General features: G+C 42.4%; 1 protein-coding gene across 1 annotated transcript in view; it reads right to left on the reverse strand.

The window, feature by feature from the left end:
• The window catches only part of LOC137332311 (protein diaphanous homolog 1-like), a 347,604-nt gene that overhangs the window by 190,833 nt on the left and 132,630 nt on the right, over positions 1-24,141 (reverse strand). Inside the window, exons 15-16 of the mRNA XM_067996041.1 lie at positions 21,121-21,300; positions 5,964-6,590 (exon numbers count right to left, since the gene is read on the reverse strand). Coding sequence (XP_067852142.1) covers positions 5,964-6,590; positions 21,121-21,300 — 807 coding nt within the window. The remainder of the gene's footprint in view (positions 1-5,963; positions 6,591-21,120; positions 21,301-24,141) is intronic.

The following is a 24,141-nucleotide window of genomic DNA, read 5'->3' on the forward strand; positions in this document are numbered from 1 at the left end:
TCACATCATTTACACTTCAGTTTTATGTTCAAAGCTCAGGGCTCAGCTATCACTAAGCTCTAAACATGCAAACTTTCCACAAGCTTGTTTTTAATCCAGTTTTTTTTCCCCCACCTCTTCCAAAGGCACTGATTCATACTGGGGTATAGTTCCACGTGTACTGATAACCCTTCAGAGCCTGACCTAAGTGACCACTCTTTACTTGTAAGCCTAAAACCATGAAGATCATCAAGCTATTTGACCATGTAAGCATCTCAGGTGAGCCCGCTGTCCGGCAGAGATCACTGGATAGTGGCGAGGAACATTTCACCTCCCTAGCCCAGTTGTAGTGCCCTTAGTGCTGTCCCAGCTGAGACCGGCACAGACCACAAATGAGACCCGAGACCTTCCTGGGTCCCCGCTACGAACTCCGTTCCCTCTCCCTGGCCACTGTCTGAGGCTCAGCCAGTCCATTCGCAACCTTGGCATCCTATTTGACCCTGAGATGAGCTTCTGACCACATATCCGCTCCATCACCAAGACTGTTGACTTCCACCTCCATAACATCGCCCGTCAACATCCCTGCCTCAGCTCATCTGCTGCTGAAATCCTCATCCATGCCTTTGCTACTTCTCGACTTGACTATTCCAATGCTCTCCTGGCCAGCCTCCCATCTTCCACCCTCCATAAACTTGAGCTCCTCCAAAACACAGCTGCCCACATCCTAATGTGCACCAAGTCCCGTTCACCCATCACCTCTGTGCTCGCTGACCTACATTGGCTCCTAGTCGGGCAATGCCTTGATTTTAAAATTCTCATCCTGGCTTTCAAGTCCCTCCAGGGCCTAATATGTTCTAATTTTCAGTACTAGCATCACATTGAGAATAAAAATTCACACAAAATAGTCGTAAATAATGACTCGTAAATTGCTCCGAGTGGCGAACCAGCAGTGCTCGCCGCTCATTAGATTTAAATTCACCCACTAAGTTACCGCGTTCTTTTTGGTGGCGACTTCCTTTTACTGCGAGTTCAAATAACATCAGCATTCTTTCCCGGGCTGTGTGAGTGGCGAAAGGATCTCTAAGGCCCCTAAACTGATCAGCTTGAAGCAGGCCACGCTGTGAGAACCAGGAAATGCAGTTCGTAGACAAACAGCGCAGACTTAAAAACCCAGATGTGCCCGATAAGGTATTATAAAACGCCAGAGAAAGTGAAATAAAGAGAGGATAAGATTAAAAGACCAAGATAAGAGAGAGAGAGAAGGAAAAAGTAAAAAAGTTCTAAATTTTTTCCATTTAAAAAAATGTTTTTTTTAATGTCCAAAACTATTAAAATCAGGAGTAATGAGACTCCACATTTTTAAAAGCTAATTTTTATTGCTAGAGAGGTTGTTTGGCAATTAAGACTTACCATGCTGTTAAAACTTAGTTTGGACTTAAAAAACTGAGCATACCTGTTTTGTGACTATATTAGTTCGTTTCCAGCTGGGCAGGAGAGCAAGTTGGCGCTGGTCTGTTGATTCTATTGATTGCAGCCGGCGATGTCCCTTTACGACGAAGCTGTCAGATCGCCGCTGAACCAGGAAGAGCAAGTTCTGGATTTCCGCATTTCACTGCACACGTGCAGTCGCCAGAACTTGCTCTTCGATTTCGCCACTAATAACGGTGAGTGCTGTTAGGTTCACTGTTACTTTAAAAGCAATTTCCGGCCCAATATCCTACATTATAGGATGGAATCAAGGGGTTAAGGGTAGCTACTCAGACTGGCCAAAAGTGGGAGGTGGTGTTCCACAGGGATCGGTGCTGGGACCACTGTTGTTCACAATTTACATTAACGATTTGGACTCAAGAATCAGAAGTACAATTAAAAAATTTGCAAATGACACCAAATTGGGGGGGGGGGGGGTAATTAACAAAGGAAGCATGTGACAAAATACAAGACGACATTAATAAACTTGCAGAAAGGGCCTGTAATTGGCAAATGAATTTCAGTATAGGTAAGTGTGAGGTGGTGTATTTTTGTAGGAAGAATAAAAGGCCACATACTGCTTCGATAATAAAAGTCTAAATGGGGAACAGGGGCAAAGGGATCTCGTGGTACACATTCACAAATCACTAAACATAGCGACACAGGTTAATATGCCATTAAAAAAAGCAAACCAATCACTGGGGTTCACTTCTAGAGAGACAAAATTGAAAAATAGAGAAGTTATGTTAAATTGTATAGAACCTTGATTAGCTCACACTTGGAGTACTATGCACAGTTCTGGTCTCCATATTGTAAAAGGATATAGAGGTATTGGGGAAGGTGCAAAGAAAATTCACAAGGATGGTACCAGAACTGAGAGGATACACTTATCAGGAAAGACTGAACAGAATGGGGTTCTTTGCTCTATAAAAGAGAAATCTGAGGGGTGACCTGTTAGAGGTCTTTAAGATAATGAAAGGGTTTGATAGGGTCGACATAGAGAAAATGTTTCCACTTGTAATGGAGTCCAAAGTTAGAGGTCATAAATATATGATAGTCACTAATAAATATAATAGGGAATTCAGGAGAAACTTCTTTAAGAATGTGGAATGTGCTAACACAAGGCGTAGTTGAGGCAAATAGCATAGATGCATTTAAGGGGAAGCTAGATAAACACACATGAGGAAGAAAGGAAATAGAGTTAGACGAAGAGGGGTGGGAGGAGGCGCGTGTGGAGCATAAAAGTTGGGCCGAATGGCCTGTTTCTGTGCTGTAGACTTGGTGTAACTCAATGAAGAAATATTTTCCGGTAATGTGAAAGGAAGTTCTATTTAACATTTTTTTTTGTGGACGTTAGATTAATGCAAGCAGTATCATAACCACTGATAGCTAGCAATTAAGGGATTCTCATTACCAGGCCACTTTGAAACTCTCACTGTGTAAAAATTATCTGAACCTGCACAAAACGAGTCTTGTATAGTCAATCTCCCATGGTGCTGCACACATGGAGTCAAGGCCAAATGTAGTCTTCAGGTGATGCGGTGTTAGAGGCCAGGAGATAATTGGACCAGGGTGCACAGAAGTAATTTAGCCCTCATTTTAAAGTCATCAGTTCTGTCCCCATTTTTATATTTCCTTAATAAATTCCCATGTCCAACCTTATAATGGATAGTTTCATTAAACTTGTCACACTGTAATTAGATAGACTTGCATTTATACAGTGCCTTTTACGACATCAGCATGTCCTAAAGCGTTTCACAGCCAATGAAGTACTTTTGAACTTGATAGCCATGGGAGTGGATGGAACTACATGATGCAACATCTGGTCAAAGATTCTGGAAATGTCCAGATATTAAAGAGATTGGACTTGATGCCGGTAAATTTGGAAGCACACATTTTAAAGTCAGTGGGAGTGATTTTGAAGACAGTGGGAGTGATTTCATCAGGACAAGATCATAGAATCATTGTTGTGATGTAGGAAACGTGGCAGCAAATTTGAGCACAGCAAGGTCCCATATACAGCAATGAGATAAATGGCCAATTAAACTATTTTAGTAGTGCTGTTTCAGAGATAAATATTGGCCAGCTCACTGGGAGAACTCCACTGCTCTTCTTTGAAAAGTGCCATGGGATTTTTTTATGCCCAGCTGAGAGGGCAGACGATACTTTGGTTTATTGTCTCATCTGAAAGGCAACACCTTTGACAGTGCAGCACTCCTGTCGTACTGCATTGGAGAGGACGCTTTTTTTTTTATTCGTTCATGGGATGTGGGCGTCGCTGGCGAGACCAGCATTTATTGCCCATCCCTAATTGCCCTCAAGAAGGTGGTGGTGAGCCGCCTTCTTGAACCGCTGCAGTCCGGTGGGGGGGGGGGGCGGGGGGGCAAGTGAAAAAAGAGGGGAGAAAGAAAAGAGAGTAAAAAAGAAAGGAAGGAAAGAACTTACATTTAAATTCTCACGTTCTAAGAAGTGTGAATGATGGGTAGATGAACACAGTTTTCACTAATATCCCAAAGCACTTCATAAAAAATTTATCACTTTCAAATGCAGTCACTATTGTTTCGTAGGGTAACATTACACAGCTATTTTACACACATCAGGCATAAGAACGGCCTGTTTTGAAGGTGCTAATTGGGGGGAGAAATGGCAGCCAAGCTATCTTTGAATAATATTATGGGGTCTTATCCAAAACCCAGCACCTCTGGCATTGCAGAAGTGTCAGCCTAGATTTTCTGCTCAAGTCCATAAGGAGGCTTGAACCCACAACCTTATGACACAGAGGTGACAGTGCTACCAACTGAGTCAAGCTAAGTACCATCAACTAGAGCACAGATTGATTGTTTTAAGATGAAACTTGATAGCCATGGGAGAGGGTGGAACTGCATGATGCCACATCTGGTCAAAGATTCTGGAAATGTCCAGATATTAAAAGGGACTGGATTTGATGGAGGTAAATTTGGAAGCACACATTTTAAAGACAGTAGGAGTGATTTTATCAGGACAAGATCATAGAATCATAGAATGATACAGCACAGAAGGCGGCCATTCAGCCCATCGTGCCTGCTCTTTGAAAGAGCTATCCAATTAGTCCTACCCTCTGCTCTTTCCCCATAGCCCTGCAAATTTTTCCACTTGAAGTATTTAAGCAATTCCCTTTTGAAAGTTATTATTGAATCTGCTTGCACCACCTTTTCAGGCAGTGCATTCCAGATCATAATAACTCGCTGCGTAATTTTTTTTTCCTCATGTCGCCTCTGGTTCTTTTGCCAATTACTTTAAATCTGTGTCCTCTGGTTACTGACCCTTCTGCCACTGGAAACAGTTTCTCCTTATTTACTCTATCAAAACCATTCATGATTTTGAACACCTCTATCAAATCTCCTCTTAACCTTCTCTGCTCCAAGGAGAACAATCCCAGATTCTCCGTCTCTCTACAAAACTGAAGTCTTTCATTCCTGGTACCATTCTAGTAAATCCCCTCTGTACCCTCTCTAAGGCCTTGACATCCTTCCTAAAGTGTGGTGCCCAGAATTGGACACAATGCTCCAGCTGGGGCCTAACCAGTGTTTGATAAATGCTTAGCATAACCTTACTGAAGTTACAAAGGGGGTCAGACAGATATGGGAGGCATAACATTTGATATTGGTCATAACAGCAGAATAGAATGAAGTGATAGAAAGATGTTTTTTCAGCTAGATCAGAGTTGGAAGAGAAAATTGAGTCATAAAGTCAACTCTCTTTAGGATAGCTGGCAACAGTACCTCTGGGATATAAGCAGGATAGAAAGAAGATGTAGATAAGTTATGAGACACAATGGCTGCTGGAAGAGCAGGAACACAATAGAGGACACTTTTCAATAAACTTATGTTTGGCAGTTCTAATAGTGGATTTGCACAGGTTACAAGCAAAGACCTCAGGTGCACTGAGGCAGTATTTTTCATGAGAGATAGCAGGTTAAGCGTGATTTCAACCAAAAAGCTGCACACTATCTACCAGATGGGGAGGACTGAGGAATGAAAGCTTCCATACCAGCGACCACAACGCAAGTTACTTCACTAGAAGAGAGAAAGATGAGGAAACTAAAAGCAACTGTGAGAGTAGGAAAAAAAGCAGCAAAGAAATATTGAAGATGTCCCAGTTGGCCAAATTATAATGCCAAACTAGACTGAAAGGTTTACAGAATGCAAGGTGTTGTTTTGTTGCAAAGTATTCTGCATAAGGTATATGCGAGCGAGCAGGCAGAAGAACCCAACTGCAAAGAAAGAATAGTTCAGAATTACAGATGAACAAAAATTCCATACGATAGAAGTGTTTGTAATTATGATGCGCTTGCTATGATGGAGAAAAGGAATGTTCGTGCAGCTTCTGAAGTTATCAATTAAAATTAAATTAACTGCCAGTCAAAAGTACTCATAAAATGTGTAATCAATTGCAACGATCAAGTAAATACAATGCTTCAATGCAAGAAAAAAAAGTTTTCCAACTTTAAACAAGATCATTTGAGGACATTCACTTACTTTTGGCCAGTTAGGCCTTTTGAGTTGAACTTCTGGCTTGTACTCCTTTTTAGGTACCAGCCCAAATGGTAGAACGGGGGCGGCTGGAGGAAAAGGAACGCCAAATAACCCAGGTGGTGGCGGAGGCATTCCAGGGAACCCAGGAGGCGGAGGCGGTGGCGGTGGCATTCCAGCTTGTCCTGGTAGAGGGGGCGGTGGAGGTACTCCCACTTGGCCTGGTAGCGGGGGCGGTGGAGGCACTCCCACTTGGCCTGGTAGCGGGGGCGGTGGAGGCACTCCCACTTGGCCTGGTAGCGGGGGCGGTGGAGGCACTCCCACTTGGCCTGGTAGCGGGGGCGGTGGAGGCACTCCCACTTGGCCTGGTAGCGGGGGCGGTGGAGGCACTCCCACTTGGCCTGGTAGCGGGGGCGGTGGAGGCACTCCCACTTGGCCTGGTAGCGGGGGCGGTGGAGGCACTCCCACTTGGCCTGGTAGCGGGGGTGGAGGTGGCACACCTGGTTGGCCTGGTAAAGGAGGTGCTGGTGGGAGCGATGGCCTGTTAACCTGATCTGGCAGTGGGGGCAATTCTTTCGGAATGTTGGCCAACTTTGTCTTTGCATCTTCCAAGTCCTTAGATAAATGTGCCATCTGTGGAAAAAATTAATATACTTTGAACACATTGAACTCCTGAGGTTTGTGGTGTTTTAAAGGAAATCAATTGTTATCACACAGTTTTCACAAAAGAATTAGCCCATCTTAAAAAAAGTGTTACATTAGAATTCAACACAAACTGTATAAATTCAGTGAATGAAACAATTAAAATCAAAAGTTTAAATTCACAATTAATACTATTATAATCCCAACAGCATAACAGCTCCTATTGTCCATATGTAGATCCTTCTACCAGTGTAGAAGGATCTGAAAAGAGAAAAATACTGAAGAGGCCAGAGAATGTGTCTTTTGTAGGAAAGAAAATACCTTTAGTCCAGATAACTAAATAGAAAATTTTGACAGATCTCCAAGGGCAGAGCGCTGTACTGCGCAAAGTGCTTTGATCATTTAAACCTTCAAGACCTTATCTTTGATGGTGGCTTCTTACTAACAATTATGAATTGAATAAGGATAGGAATGAACCTACAGTAAAAACACCAGCAAACGTTCATATCTAGCTGAGGTACATAATCACACCACTTCTGAATGCTCTCTACTTGCACTCAAAGGCATCCACTGAAGTTACATTTAGACAGAAGATCTTTAACAGTTTGCATATTAAATTTGATGACTGCTTCTTCGGCAAAACTTATAGTCTTCAAACAAGGGTGTATTTGCTTTGATATTTTAAGTCAAGTTGACGTCATAGTCCCAATTTTGCGAGAATGGCAAAATGGGACTGGTTCACAGCACAGGTGAACCAGCCCCATCAGTTCAGAAGGGAAGCTGTGGCAAATTTTGAAACAGGAATCCTTCCTCTCAGTTTGAATAAGGTACTGGCAACATGAAAGGCTTATCTAGAAAGCTTGGTCTGTAACACACTTAGCTAGAGAAGTATAAAATCTAGTGAGATAGCAGCTTGTCCTAAAAGTGGTGGTACAATGGAGACGTGGGCAGCACTACTACTTGCGATGCTGAAGAGTTGCAATTGGTACTGCAGCAAAAATTACAGTTACATAGAATGTAAATCACAGAAACAGGCCACTCAACCCAACTGATCCACATGACCCTCCTCCCACTCCTCTTCATCTAACCCTATCACCAAAGCTGCCTATTCCTTTCTCCCTCATGTGTTTATCTAGCTTCCCCTTAAATGCATCTGTGTATTCAACTGCTCCTTGTGGTAGTAAGTTCCACATTCTAACCACTCTCTGGGTAAAGAAATTCCTCCCAAATTCCCTATTGGATTTATTAGTAACTATCTTACATTTATGACCCTAAATGCAATAAAAGAGGGTGGCCCTGTCCTAGACTGAAGGCCATCCTCTAAGTAAATGCACAGGCAGCAGCTCCATGGAGAAAGGTTGCCAACAAAGTCAATGCAGTCACGCAGGTCCCTTTTACCTGGTTCCAAATAAGGAAGACGTTTGCTGGAGTCAAAAGGATGCCCCTCAATTTTGTTCACAATTTTTTGGGGGGCCCTTCAACATTGGCAGAAGCCTAGGTTGAAAACTGCTGCACTCCCATTTGAAGCACTGCATACAACCATTCATCCTCTTGCAGACACCAAAGCAGCACAGCAAACGCTTATTGAAGGTGGAGGTGCCAGCCAAGGAACAGCAAACAGATGCAGAGGTACTCAAACAGAGCTGTTCCTCTGCTGTTAGGAGGCTTCTCAGTGGGGTTAGCAGCCATTGGTACAGAGGATAGCCTGGCTCTCCTAAGAGCTGTCCACTCAGTGCTTCTTTTTCGAAGAAAGTGGGCACTGTCGACTGCCGCTCAGTGAAAAATATCATGGTTGCTTTCTGCACAATGGACACTGAGCTACATAATGATGCTTCTGTGGTCTGTTACTATGTGAATGTAAATTGAATGCAAGTCCTTCTGTTCTTGTAGGCCATGGGGTTGATACGAAGATACAGATGCCCAATTGGATTACATCTACAACACCCGCCACTCAATGAAACCCTGCCACTCAGTGAAATGTGAGCACCCTGTCCAGCTGATGCCTCATTTCCATAGGAAAGAGGATGAAGGTGTTGTCTCTTGTAAACGCAAGAGTCTGTCACTCGCTTGAAACAGAAGTGCACTCTAGCCTGCCTGAAACGGCAGATTTCCCTTGTGATGGACCGGAAGGATGTGACATGAAAACTTCATGTTGTGGTAGCCTTCCTTTCCTAGGGAAGAGATATCCGTGTTCCAGATGTTGCCTGCAGGTTATGCTGTAGTAGATGGAACAGCAGCTGTTGTGAAGCAGAGGAAGCCAAGACAGATCTCAAGGTAGGGATGAGCGCAGATAAAACACTTTGGACGTTGTTCCACTTGCATTTCCTGGACCCTCATGAGCTCCTCTCTCTCCGTCTGAATCATGTTGTGGTTTGGGAACCCTCAAAAGGAATTCCCATCTTCAACACTTTGAACTGTGCTATTTAAATGACAGCAGCAACCTAAAATAAAGGACGAAGGTATTGCCAAGAAAAAAAGAAACAAAAATTGCAAAATGTTGGGCTTCCCAGCAAAAACAAAGAATGCATGAAGCAACATAAAGTTACATTTTAACAAAAAGTGCACAAAAAAAAAACACAATTGCGCAATATTGGTTGCAGAGATTTACCAAAATGATACCAGGGATGAGAGAATTCAGTTCCTTAGAGCAAAGAAGGTTAAGGGGAGATTTAATAGAAGTGTTCAAACTTATGAAGCGACTTAGATGAAGGGACCGAGTGTAATGTGTCCAAATTTGCTTACGATACAAAGCTAGGTGGGAACGTACACTGTGAGGAGGACAGAGTCTGCAAAGGGATATAGACAGGTTAAGTGAGTGGGCAAGAAGGAGGCAGGTGGAGTATAATGTGGGGAATTGTGAGGTTATTCACTTTGATAGGAAGAATAGAAAAACAGAATATTTTTTAAATGGTGAGAAACTATTAAATGTTGGTGTTCAGAAGGATTGGGTGTCCTTGTACACTAAACACAAAGCTAACATGCAGGTACAGCAAGCAATTAGGAAGGCAAATGGTATGTTGGCCTTTATTGCAAGGGGGTTAGAGTACAAGTGTAAGGAAATCTTGCTGCAATTGTACAGGGCTTTGGTGAGACCTCACCTGGAGTACTGTGTTCAGTTTTGGTCTCCTTACCTAAGGGAGGATATACTTGCCTCAGAGGCAGTGCAGCGAAGGTTCACTAGATTGATTCCTGGGATGAGGGGGTCATCCTATGAGGAGAGATTGAGTAGAATGGGCATATACACTCTGGAGTTTAGAAGAATGAGAGGTGATTTCATTGAATCATAAGATTCTGAGAAGGCTTGACACTGTAGATGTTGTGAGGCTGTTTCCTCTGGCTGGAGAGTCTAGAATTAGGGGGCATAGTCTCAGGATAAGGGGTCGGCCATTTAGGACTGAGATGAGGAGAAATTTCTTCACTCAGAGGGTTGTGAATCTTTGGAATTCTCTATCCCAGAGGACTGCAGATGCTCAGTCGTTGAGTACATTCAAGACTGAGATCGATAGATTTTTGGACACTAAGGGAATCAAGGAATATGGGGATCGGGTGGGAAAGTGGAGTTGAGGTAGAAGCCATGATCTTGTTGAATGGCGGAACAGGCTCGAGGGGCCGTATGGCCAACTCCTGCTCCTATTTATGTTCTTATGCTCTTATGTAGGGTTTTGATAGAGCAGATAGAGAGAAACTGTTTCCACTGACAGCAGGGTCAGTAACCAGATGACACAGATTTAAGATAGTTGCTAAAAAAAGGCCGGGGGGAGATGAGGAGAAATTGTTTTACTTAGCGAGTTATGATCTGGAATGCACTCCCTGAAAGGGTGGTGGAAGCAGATTCAATAGTAACTTTCAAAAGGAAATTGGATATAAACTTAAAAACGAAAAATATGCAGGGCTATGGGGAAAAGGTAGTGAGACTTAATTAGTAGCTCTTTCAAAGTGCCGGCACAGGCAAGATGGGCCAAATGGACTCCTTCTGTACTGTATGATTCTATGATATTCACCTAACTTTAAATAGCCCCTTAAGCGGGCCAGGTTCCAGGATCCCTGATGTGCCCTTTTTGTATGAGCAAGATGCACAACGTGAGCAAACCCTCTCTCGAAGTCAGGAAATTCAGCATGGAATCTGATTTGAATGAGACTGACTCTTTATTGAGGCTCGCGTTAGCCAGTAGCACACTCTCATTTTCTCCTCCCAGACTGCGCACCACAAAATGCAGCAAAATGTGAAGCAGATGCTCAAAGCTCTGCCAGCACCATGGAGCCTCCCTTTACGAATCAGATATTTTATATCAGCATAAAATGGAAATGGTCTCAAATGCTCTACTTGCCATCTCTTGAACTTCTTAGTCAATGCCCAAGAGCTTATAGCACAGGTCCGCTTTCAAAGTATCTTCTCAGCTTCAAAAACAGCAACTAATCTCATCAGGGCCAACGCACCATGGACTAAATCTGAACTCTCTCTTTTTAATTGAGGAATCTAAGTAGGAGTCCAGAAAGGAGGAGAGGAGTAGATGAAGTTTGAAATTATCACAAGATGCCAAGTTTAGGTTTTAAAAGACCTAACTGTAGGAGAAGGGGAAATTGAAGAAGGTGTAAAGCTAAGTAAAGAACGGGTTCAAGTAGGGGATGGTGCAATAAGCCTTCATTTCAAGGAGGAAGAGCATGTAACATGGAATTTTTGGAGCTTAATGGCATTAACCACAGTAGCACTGATAAAATGGAAACAGATTTAACTCTAGACGAGAGAATGTCGTTCTGCTAACATCACAGAAGTGGAGAAAATCAAGAGCACTGGTTGCAAAATTTCTCACGAAATGGCCTTTTTTATGCCAAATGAGAGAACAGTGCGAATGAGCAGTAAATCAGCTCACTGGTCACAAAATGGAACAGTATTTTTTAAATGAACGTAGAGATGCTAGCAGGGGGGAAAAAAGTTTCTCGTAACAATGGGAGAAAGGACTACCTTCTTTGTGCATTAACTAAGCTGTTTTCGTTGGTTTTTTTTTGCCGAAGCAAAAAAACAAGCCGTCTTAATCATCCCCACCAGCACCAGCACCCCCCCCCACCACCCAACAACTGCCCTTTTGTAGCCCAAAACAAAAAGGGATCTCTTGCTACAAGTAACTAAGAGAGAGAAAAAACAAAGTTTTTATAACTCCAGGCACCAAGACTGCAGTCATCAGTCTTATTGCAATAAAACGCTTCTGGCAAATGAGCCACTACCTCTCTAAGGACACTGTGCAAGTTGGCTGTAGTGCCCCTCCAACATATTGAGGTAATGAGCTGAGACAGTGTTCGAGCACTATGGTGTGCGGACAGACTGCGCAAATGCAGCAAAGAAAAAAAACGTACATTACTCTGCTGTTTCCTCTAGGGCCGCGTGTGAAAACAGCGCCTGTAATGAAATCCTCTCACAGCTTGTAGCTCATAGTGATAACATTTCTATATGAGGACATCAATATATTTTAATAGATAAAAGGATATAAAATGAGACACCAGTGGGATATGGTGTTCAGACAGATGGTCTACCACTAGTCAGGGCAGTCAAAACTGCAGGAAACTGAAACAAAAAATCTGGACAAACTACTTTCATCAAAGATCAATCCGACCTTTCTGGAAAACAAGTGGAAAATGAAATTTTATATCATAATTTACATTACTTTCATTCGTATTATATTACACGCAGCACAATGATGTTGAGTTGGTGTCTTAACAACTACATGGGAGAATGATGATATTTTAAAATGCATGCATGGTTTATGGGTCTGAGACTAAACAGAACATTCCTTTTATAGTTTTCAAAGATTCTTTATATTGAAATGCAATTTTGAATCTAAATATTTTAATTTGGTGGCATTTCTGATGGATATTTCCCATGAAACGAGGACAGTATAGTGCAATAGATGGACACACATTTACTGGAGAACAAGAAGATCACTACGTGTTCCCTATCTTCAACGTCTATATTTAATATAAGATTTTGAATCGGTTTTATTATATTCCATGCAGATCGAAAATAACAGCTTTTAGAAGTTAAGGTATTGAAAAAGTTGAAATGGAGAAAGACCTGCACTACATCTGCTGTGAGATTGCGATCATGCGCTGTCATGATAAAGGAAGAATCTTCAGTTCAAGGGAAAGGTAGATGGAACTTAGGGATGGGCAATAAATGCTGGCCTTGCCAGCGACGCCCACATCCCATGAACGAATAAAAAAAAAAATTTTGACCATGCTTTGTGCATTTTCGGAACTCAATCTTAATACCAAGGGTGGATTGTAAAGCTACAATGTCCCTCTTGGATTGTAAACAATTTTACAACACCAAGTTATAGTCCAACAATTTTAGTTGAAATTCACAAGCTTTCGGAGGCTTCCTCCTTCCTCAGGTGAAGGAGGAAGCCTCCGAAAGCTTGTGAATTTCAAATAAAATTGTTGGACTATAACTTGGTGTTGTAAAATTGTTTACAATTGTCCACCCCAGTCCATCACCGGCATCTCCACCTCTTGGATTGGTTAGAGATGCATAAAATTATAGCAAGTCCCTCGAAAGAAGTTTGGGTTACTCCCATAAAGAGGTGCTTATGAGTGCTGCCACCTTCTATTTTGGAAAAAATGTTTTTTTTAAGGCAAAAAGAAGAGCAATTATAAATCTTGGTCTTGCTCATCTATAGATGCTGCATTAGAGATGTGGCAATCATGGAACATGTCATGGAGCGGGACAAAAATCCATTGGTCCCTTGTAATTTCCTCTGTTAAATTGTCTAATTTACTGGTGGAACATGGTATAATCTAGCTATTTCACACTTGATGTGCTTTTCATATATACTTATAAATTTACAAAAAAAACCGAATCTTTATCACATGAAACCAAACCAGTGTACACATAACTAAATCAACACTGGGTCGAAAATGTATGTTCTCATTCACCATAGGCACCTCCCCTAGCATTCTCAATCCTCATGGTATAATATTGAAAGGAAATAATTGGGTGTCACGGTAATTTTTTTTTTTATTTATTTGTTCATGGGATGTGGGCATCGCTGGCGAAGTCGGCATTTATTGCCCATCCCTAATTGCCCTTGAGAAGGTGGTGGTGAGCCACCTTCTTGAACCGCTGCAGTCCGTGTGGTGACGGTTCTCCCACAGTGCTGTTAGGAAGGGAGTTCCAGGATTTTGACCCTGGATGAAGGAATTCTTTCTTCCAGATACCGAAGATACACCTTTCACTGCAATACCCCTCTAGGAGCACTGCCAACCGCTGCTGTCCATGTCACCTTGATTGGGATAACACTCCATGCACAAAGTTGAAACATAGGATCCAGTGTACAATCAATCCATTTGTTGACCAGGTGACCCAGCTTTAATTACAGAACACACTTCCTTCTCCCTGCACCCTTGCTGTGTTGAAATCAGGACTTCTTATACCAGCTACTATTTTAACTCATTTCTCCCCCAATTCCCAAAACTGTGGCACTCCTTACCTCCTCAGTCTTTCCTTCCTCATACAATCTACAGGCTTTTAAAATCAGAACCTAGCATCACCTAATCATTTGTTGATTTTCCTCACCTTTATCTCCCATTCTTTTTCAACCTTGATGGTTGTCCTGCATTATAAGCCTTGGCTTTTCACCTCAAAAAAATGGTAAGAGAAATCCACACAACACCAGCAACCATTCAATTTTACTTTTACACGGACTGGAAACGAGAGAAAGGAGGGTTTTTTTTTTTGAGAAAGATGGAATTTAGACTCAACTCTGAGCATGTTTTATTTTCACATTGTCTAAGTACTGCTCAATTCTCCTGTCAGGTAAGAGAGATGTTCAGTGAATAAATAAGGCATGCAATTCACTCATGCTCCCTGCTAACACGAAAACCATCAGGAATGTAATTTTTCGCATCAGGAACTTTGTTACATGGAGCCGTGCTGGAACGCGGTCCAAGCTAGTCTCTCCTCATTAATCTAGACACAAAAGAATGCTTCCAAATTAAGGTGGGCTGGAATCTGATACAACCTAGTCTAAGTGGATTGCCTATGACCTGACAGCAGAGATTTATGTATGGCTCCCTCTTTCTCCCCAATTGTCCATCATCGTGGCGAGCAGCCAGGTTTCCGAATTCTCTCTTCCACATGAAGATGCATCTTGGACCTACTGAAGAGGGCAGTTCGATTCTTCCTAAGAGCAGAATTTTGGTACGGCATTCAAACGTTAGCCCAGTAATTTAAAACAGATGAAGCAGACCTGACCAAATGTGTACATAGAACATGATAAAAGCTGCGTCTTCATCTAATGAGCTTTCAGTGTGGAAGGCATGCAGCTTGGGCAGAATTTTACGAATCCCACACACATAGGTATTTCCCTCTCCATTCTGGCCCCACATTAAAGACTAATTTATTATAAACATCAAGCAGTAGGCTTTCTGGGTGCCACAATGGTACCATAATACCTTTCAACAATTGGCCAGATGTCCTGCATCTGTCGTTCTCAATTACTAGCCAAACATTTGAATTTCAACTACTTGGTGCACCCAGCATTGGAGCAGGGAAAGAAAGGACAAAGGCACAGCATATGGAAACTATTTTATAAGAGGTGGAGAAAAGAAAGGGAGAGAATGCTCAACCTTAAAACGCATTTAGGAAGCATGACTTAAACGTGAACTCTGATCGCTGATACAATAGATCTCATTAATTCAGGTTTTTAAAAAAAAACTGTTAAGCATGTTTCTCTTTTTATTAAAAAAGTTATCTTTCCAACTTTGATTACATGCCCCTTTCAAGTTTAAAAATTAATGTGGCACCGACAAAAAATTCGGTACAATTCAAAAGATAAGTCACGATAGTTTAAAAAAAGAACATACAAAAAGAAAATTCTGGGATAACTTAAAAATTCCTACTGTTTTTGAGGCTACAGTGCTCAGTGGTTTAAAGAACTAATTTATAGCCTACTCCTGTCAATTTGAAGTGATTTTAGACTTCAATTTTTTTGAATTATCCAGTAGCATGAAATAAGCAATTTTAATAAAACATTACAATTTCAATTCGAAATAAGAGTAGCCTGTAATCAGAAAGTCAAGCAAAGAACCTCTTTGCTGTTCCTGAAAAAAAAATTCCATCTCAAGCCAAGAGCTCTTCAAGATGAAGTTGTTTTCGAAACTGTTGCTGAAGCAGGAAGAAAAATGCATTGAAACATTTCTGGCAATACATTTTAAGTATTAAAAAAAGGCACAAAAAAAATAGAAGCACTGTTCCTGATCGGTGAATAGAACAGCTGCTAAAGCAAACATTTGCTCGGTAATAGTGTTGGTTCTGCCTCTTGTATCTTTTCAGCAACATTAGGAATCAGCTGCTACAAAGACATCAGCAGTGAAGTAAAAAATTATAGGACACACCAATCACACTGAAAATTAGTTTTTGGTTTAAAAATAAAAGCAGTCCAACTCAAAACAACATAACTTTAATCCTGAAAGCTCGAGTCAGCACATTTCTGCATTAACCATATGAAATCCACACATTCAGTAAAATAAGGGATTACAATGGTCATAATGCACAAATTTCTGCTTCCCCTTAGTCGGTTGCATCTTGAGAGGAAATATCATGCACACTGAAAAGGAAATAGCAGCAGGAACAGACTATTCTTGCTACACACAAGGAAGTTGCCCGGAGGAAAATGACAATGACAATCTCTTTACTTAAGTAGCATTTGGGATTTTTTTGTACAATAGATAAACTCCTGGGAGATAATCCCACTACCCATGCCAGACTTCAAATTTGAAACAGTAACTCATACAGAACAGATGGGAAAAGTTGCAGCTGCAGAGGACGCAAGTCCACTTGGTGGGGGTGGGGGTGGGCTAAATCAGTGTTGTGTCAGAGTGACCTTACATCTGAACGGAAAAGGGGAGAAGAACGGATATCCAACCCCTTAAATACCTACACATTAAAACGTGAATACTGGAAATATGCGTCAGGATCATCAATCTCCACAAAAAGAAAAGACAGGTTAAGGTTTCGGGTGTGGCTCTTTTGCCAGAACACTGCAGAATTGCCTAGTTAATCAATAAAGTCTGCAGTTCTGACGAAGGTCTCCGCTCAATGCATTAATCGGATTTTTTTTTGGAAGATGCCAACTGACCTATTGGGTAATTCCAACTTTTGTAGTTTTTCTTCATAAAGACATGAAAAGGAAAGTTCTGAGGAAGGTTCAAATTTCTGTTGGCAAGTACACCTCATTTTGACAGATGCTTTTAAAACTAATAAAATAATGGACATCTGTTTCCCAATACTAGCACGATCAAAATAAGAACAGCTATGGCAATAATGTACCTTGGGGTGTAACTGCGAGCTAAAAGCTGGAAACGTATTGGCACCAGTGCCACTCGAAATATCGGTTTCCCATTTATATGACGCTGCTGCTATTTGTCACCTAGAAGGTTCTGGAAAATGCTGTGCTTGTATGTGAGAAGATCGTCCACTAAGGAATGAGCATGGTTGTGGTCTACTTAGGAATATGGGTGGCTGCAAAGAGTTGCAAACCAGGTCTCCAATGTGTCCAAAGAGATCAAGAGTTGCTTTAGTGCACTTGTCTTATCTAAAGGAAGGGACCCAAAAAGCAGCCACAGAAAGATGACTCAAAAATGAAGTCAAGATGACTCAAAAATGAAGTCAAGATGAAGATGAACCCCAACAACAGGACAACTGATGAGCAGCAGAATATAAACCATGTATATACCAGACTGTGATAGTCACGTGGAACAATACAAGCATCATTACCAAAGGGCAGTACCTGCTCCATGGTTTTAGTCATCTTGTGACAGTAGTTGGACTTTTGAAAGTAGTGTGTCTTTGGTCAGGATTTGAGGACCCTGGATGAGATTTTTTTTTTGGTAGGAGCAATTTAGTCTGAATCTTCAAGACCAAAACAAAAGAAAGTCTCTTGCCAGAAGACATTTTACCAAATCTCTGCCCAGTAGCACGTCATCATTGACCACAGAATTGAAGCAAGTTGAGAAGAGTTTAAACCCTCAGTGGACGACATCCCAGCAGCACTTTAAGAGGATTTGGTCTGAGAATATGACAAATGTCCTAACCCAATTATTTATTGAGTGCCCCTCGACCAATTCTGTGCAGCCACATGGTTCCATAAGATGGCTTCTATCCCTATGAAACAATTTTTACAAATTCATAGTTTAACAAGATAGCCACTGCCTGTTGCCCTACTAGACTGTCACAAGATGCAGGAAAGGCAGTCAAGGATACAGGAAGTCCAGTGTCCTTTTGAACATCGTTTGGAGATGGGAATCATAAAATCATCCAGCAGAGGAGGCCACCATCGTGCCTGTGGGACGGCCTCCCACCTTGCACCATCCGTAAACTTGAGCACATCCAAAATTCTGCTACCCGTACGCTGACTCGAACCAAGTCCCGTTCATCCATCATCCCACATGATCGTTGACCAACATTGGCTCTCAGTCCTGCAAAGCCTTGATTTAAAATTCTCATCCTTGTTTTCAAATCCCTCCATGGCCCCTCCCCATCTCTGTAACCTCCTCCACAAGACAACCTTCTGAGATCTCTGCAATTCTGGCCTCTTGCTCATCACTGATTTTAATGAGGTGTGTAGAAGAGCATGCCAGGAGCAGCACCAGGCGTACCTAAAAATGAGGTGCCAACCTGGTGAAGCTACAACTCAGGACTACATGCATGCTAAACAGCGGAAGCCACATGCTATAGGCAAAGCTAAGCGATTCCACAACCAACGGATCAGATCAAAGCTCTGCAGTCCTGCCACATCCAGTCGTGAATGGTGGTGGACAATTAAACAACTAACGGGAGGAGGAGGCTCTGCAAACATCCCCATCCTCAATAATGGCGGAGTCCAGCACGTGAGTGCAAAAGACAAGGCTGAAGCGTTTGCAACCATCTTCAGCCAGAAGTGACGAGTGGATGATCCATCTCGGCATCCTCTCGATATCTCCACCATCACAGAAGCAGGTCTTCAGCCAATTCGATTCACTCCATATGATATCAAGAAACGGCTGAGTGCACTGGATACAACAAAGGCTATGTGCCCCGACAACATCCCAGCTGTAGTGTTGAAGACTTGTGCTCCAGAACTAACCACGCCTATAGCCAAGGTGTTCCAGTACAGCTACAACACTGGCATCCACCCGACAATGTGGAAAATTGCCCAGGTATGTCCTCTCCACAAAAAGCAGGACAAATCCAATCCGGCCAATTACCGCCCCATCAGTCTACTCTCAATCATCAGCAAAGTGATGGAAGGTGTCGTCGACAGTGCTCTCAAGCGGCACTTACTCACCAATAACCTCACTGCTGCTCAGTTTGGGTTCCGCCAGGACCACTCGGCTCCAGACCTCATTACAGCCCTGGTCCAAACATGGACAAAAGAGCTGAATTCCAGAGGTGAGGTGAGTATGACTGTGCTTGACATCAAGGCAGCATTTGACTGAGTGTGGCACCAAGGAGCCCTAGTAAAATTGAAGTCAATGGGAATCAGGGAGAATTGGCAATGCCCAGAAAGGAATTGCTTTTTTTACCTGGAGACTCTCTTAGAATCAGCAGTCTTAAAAGGGAGGTTGCTTTGGCAGCTGATAGCCTTGGCTAACCCTCGTGGCAAGTGGACAATGCAAAGGAAGAAAGACACATACCTGTGCGCTGAGAGATCTTTCTTTAATATGTACGCCAGATAACAAAAGTGAGGTGGGCGCTGCCACTGGGAATCTATCAGGATTCCTAGCACCCAAGAGATGTGCGGCGAGGTTGGTGAAAGACCTAACACAAATATAGTGAACAGAAATTCTGGTGGGGAGACACTGTTGTAAATGGGGTTGAGACATGTGCTTGCAAAATATATGACTGCAATTTCCTGACACTATTAATAGGCAGCTTTTCAATAAAGCTTTAAAAATAAAATGAACACTTGCAGCAGCCCCAGGCTGGCTAAATATTAGTCGGTCTACGAAGCTATAAAGTGGAAACACAGTAAGCTTCCAGACAGTTTTACCAGGTGTGTATTATTACTACGAGAAGAATGTCTGCACAAATACCACATCATTAAAACAAACTGTGTTAAAGAGATCAAGTTTGTGTTACATGCAGATCGGAAGAAATGTCCCACATAAGCACTCAGTCCTCTTGACATCCATTCCAATGGGAATAGAAGCAGCTGTGGTGGGACAGGCAAGTCATGGCCATCAACTATTAACTGAACTCAGATTACAAAATTAACAAAAAAAAACAAAAAAGGGGACAGCTGATGATGGAAAGCTGACAAAAAAAAACGGAAAATGCTGGAAACACTCAGCAGGTAAGTGAGGCAGCATCTGTGCAGAGAAACAGCAAAGTTAACAAGTTCGGGTGCAGACCCTTCATCAGGTCTGTTTTGATTACTGATTCAGATCCGGAACGTTAACTTCTTATGTTCTCTCCACAGATGCTGCCTGGCCTGCTGAACGTCCTCAGCATTTTGCGTTTCTGCTTCAGATTAAAAAAAAGGGTTTGGCAGCCCCAATTGATCGATGAGAAAATAAATTTCTACTTCTGATTGATACAAAGCCCAACACTCTGATATTTGAGGCACGCAATTAAAATGTAAAAACAACAGGGGGTGAAATTAAACTTTGGCCAGGGCGCAAAACGGACAGTAGCAGATGGGTTGTCCGTTATACGCCCCGCCCGATTCTTAATTCTATTGACTTCAATGGAACGGACAATGAGGCCGGGGAGGGGGGGGGGGGGGGCGCAGGGAGTGTAAAACAGACGGTCGATCCGCTGCCGCTCGTTTTGCGCCCCAGCTGCTTGAATTTTACCCCCAAGTATTACTCATTAGGCAGTTCTAAAGCCAAGTTTTATGATCCAACAACTGTACATGTAGTTGTCCAGGATCTTTGCCAGACTTTTTTTTTTAAAAAGGGGGCAAGTTACAAATTTAAATATTTCTTCCAATAAAGGAATGCTCTGTGGTGCCTTCCACTCCACACTAATAGTTAAGAATATACTACATTATTTAAAATATTATAAGAAATTAAAACATAGGAACAGGAGCAGGCCATTCAGCCCCTCGAACCTCTTCTGCCATTCTATTAGATCATGACTGATCTGCACCTCAACTCCATTTACCCACCTTTTCTTCATGTCCCTTGATACCCTTACCCAACAAAAATCTATTACTCTTAGTCTTGAAAGCTCCAACTGACCCCCAGCATCCACAGACTTTTGGTGGGGGGGAAACAAAGAGTTCCAGATATCCACTACTCTTTGTGTGAAAAAGTGCTTCCTAATTTCACCCCTCTAATTTTAAGAGTAAGCCCCCTTTCTCTGGATTTCACCAACAGAGGAAATAGCTTCTCTGGATCAACCCTATCGAATCCATTTATCATTTTAAACATTTTGATTAGATCACCCCTCACCATTCTCAACGTGCATTCGGAAAGCTGGTAAGGGATGATCAACACTCCAGGGAGTTAACACGGAGTATGTTATATACTAATTTAAGTGTATTACCTCATCCTTCAGTTGATTAATATCATTCAGCAGTTTCTTGTTATCAGTCTCCATCTGGGTTTTATCCGTCTCTAACATCTGTTGCTTTGTTTGAAGTTCAGAGAGCTTCACTTCAAAATCGGTTTCTTTCTTCCTAATTTCCACCTGTAGCTCATGTCGCATTGTCAGCTCCAAATCAAGCTGTTTAAAAAAAATATATATTTATTACAAACAGAACATAGAATCATACAGTGCAGAAGGAGGCCATCAGTCCTTCATGACTGTGCCGGCTCTTTGAAAGAGCTATCCGATTAGTCCCACACCCCTGCTCTTTCCCCATAGCTTTAATTGTTAAGACTAACTAAACCTATGTGGAATGGGGGGGCAGGGGGAGAAAGAATTAATACAATGATTTGGTGGGGGAAGTACATCATTGGCACACGGTATATTGCACTGATCATATTGAATCATAGAACCCTACAGCACAGGAGGAGGCCATTAGGCCCATCATGCCTGTGCCAGCACTTTGAAAGAGCTGTCCAATTTAGACCCACACCCCAGCTTTTTCCCCACAACCCTGCAAATTAGTCCTCTTCAAGTACATGCCCAATTGCCTTTTGAAAGTTCCTATGAAACCTGATTCCACCGCCCTTTCAGGTAGTGCATTCCAGATCTTAACAACCCTCTGTGTGAAAAAAATTCTCATTTCCCCTCTAGTTCTTTTGCCAATTATTTTAAATCTATGACCTCTGGTTACTGCAGAAACAGTTTCTTCTTACTTGATCAAAATCCCTCGTAATTTTGAATATCTCTAATAAATCTCCCTTTAACCTACTCGGCTCTAAGGAGAACCATCCGAGCTTCTCCAATCTCTCCACATACCTTCACCCCTGGTATCATCCTGGTAAATGTCCTCTGTACCCTCTCCAAGGCCTTGATATCCTCCCTAAAGTGTGGTGCCCAGAAACGTACACAGTACAACAGCTGAGGCCTAACCAGTGATTTGTAAAGGTTTAGCATGACTTCCTTGTTTTTGTATTCAATACCCCTATTTAAAAAGCCAAGTATCCCACAGGCTTTCTTAACTGCCTTATCAACTTGCCCTGCTACCTTCAAAGATTTGTGAATATGCACGCCCAGGTCCCTCTGCTCTTGCACCCCTGTCAAAATAGCACTATTTAGATTATGCTGTCTCTCCACGTTGTTCCTCCTAAAATTCATCACTTCACACTTATCCAGATTAAATTACATGTGTCTGCCCATTTCACCAGTCTGACAACGTCCTCCTGAAGTCTGCTCACTATTTACTACATTGCCCAAGTTTTGTATCATTCGCTAACTTCAAAATTGTATTCCCTCTACCCAAGTCCAGGTCATTTATATATAAGAAATGCAATGATCCTATTACTGACCCCTGGGGGAACCACACTGCATACTTCTCTCCAGTCAGAACCATGATAAGCTTATGACTAAATATCCATTCCTGTTAACATGTAGATTGTCAATAAAACTCTGAAAAGCAAAAATAGGTACACAGCCATACAGACTAGAAAAGTTGGAGGTTTGATCTGTGCCGATCACGAGGAGGTCAGTCAGGATGGCAATAGGAGCACTACAATTAGTCACAGCATCCTTAAGCTGGGAAGGTGGGGGTGGGGGGTGGAGGTGGGGTTTAATCCAGGGCTCCTACTCCTAACAACTGTCCAGTGTCTTCTGTGGGAAAGCGGAACATGGAAAGTGCATGTGGATTGGGCTCCACTGCAATACTAACCCCCCCCATCATCATGACTGAAAAGCCTAGCAACACTCAATGTCACATTTGGAGGTGGGCACTTATGCAAAGCACCAGAACCCCAGATGGTACTGATGGAACTGCACTCGCTATGAGTTTGTATCATCAGGAGAGGAGAAAATAAAAAGGGCGGGGAAATGCTGACTTGAGACCAGACTGGCAAATCATTAGTCATCTTGAGAAATTCCAATAAGGTGGAAAAACGAAATGGAATTCAAGAGGCGTGAGTACATAAAGATTGGGGCAGAGAAATGGAACAGAGAGCGAAATAGAGCGAGAGAGAAATACCGGGAGAGAGAGAAAAAGAGAGATAAGAAAGCAAAAGAAAGAAATATAGCTAAATATAACCCTTTTAAAAAAGTAAATGTGGTATACCTGGTTTACTTAATAAAGGAGTAAAAGCAGAAATATTTTGTATTACTCTGGGCTATTTCAGTTCATTATATTTTTTTCGTTAGAAAAATACACCTTGTAATAGCGCCTTATGATAATGGAGGCTATACCACAATGACTGGGCATCTTCATCAGTTTCCTACTTCATCTGTTCTTTCTTTCTTACTATATTATTCCAATGGGGTTAGTGAAAGTAGGCTCGATACAATTAAGCCAATGCCACAAAATACAAAGAGAAGGATGATCCGGATTTTACAGCCTCTTAAAACATTTAGAATTTGGCAGATTTCTCCAAATCGTGCTGATCACCCATTTTCCCAGCTGACTCATTCCTCCCTTCCCAGTCTGGTTTATTTCCACAGCAGAGGCTGAATGTTTTCATGCCTTTTCCTTCAGCCCCGCAGGACGGGACTATCTTGCTACAGGTTTTTCCGGTACTAGCATCAATGCCACTCACCGGAGGCAGTGACCAATTCTGATTATTCCTGCCCCCGTCCACCACCACCCCCCCCCCATTTCCTCATGAGATGAAGCAAAACGTCACACTTGAGGCCCAGCCATGAACTGACAAAACTTGCTCCTCTGAACTCTCCTGCCAGCTCAGTTGGTAAATTCACTGCCCTGTGTGCTACACAGATCTGGAATGTCCCAGATGCGAGTCCCAATCTGTGCTGAGTTAGCTGTTCAGCAGAGGCACTACAATGACCTCAGCGCCCCTGGGCTTGGGTGGGGAAAGAGGGAAAGGGAATCGCCCCCTCCTGATTGCTATTCAGTGATACCTGCTGGAAAGTGCAAGCACGTGGAAGTCAGGGGAGATAGGACTGGACTCGTGTGTGATGTCCCAAATGGTTGAAGAT

Source organism: Heptranchias perlo, chromosome 14, assembly GCF_035084215.1.
Source record: "Heptranchias perlo isolate sHepPer1 chromosome 14, sHepPer1.hap1, whole genome shotgun sequence".
Taxonomy (NCBI): domain Eukaryota; kingdom Metazoa; phylum Chordata; class Chondrichthyes; order Hexanchiformes; family Hexanchidae; genus Heptranchias; species Heptranchias perlo.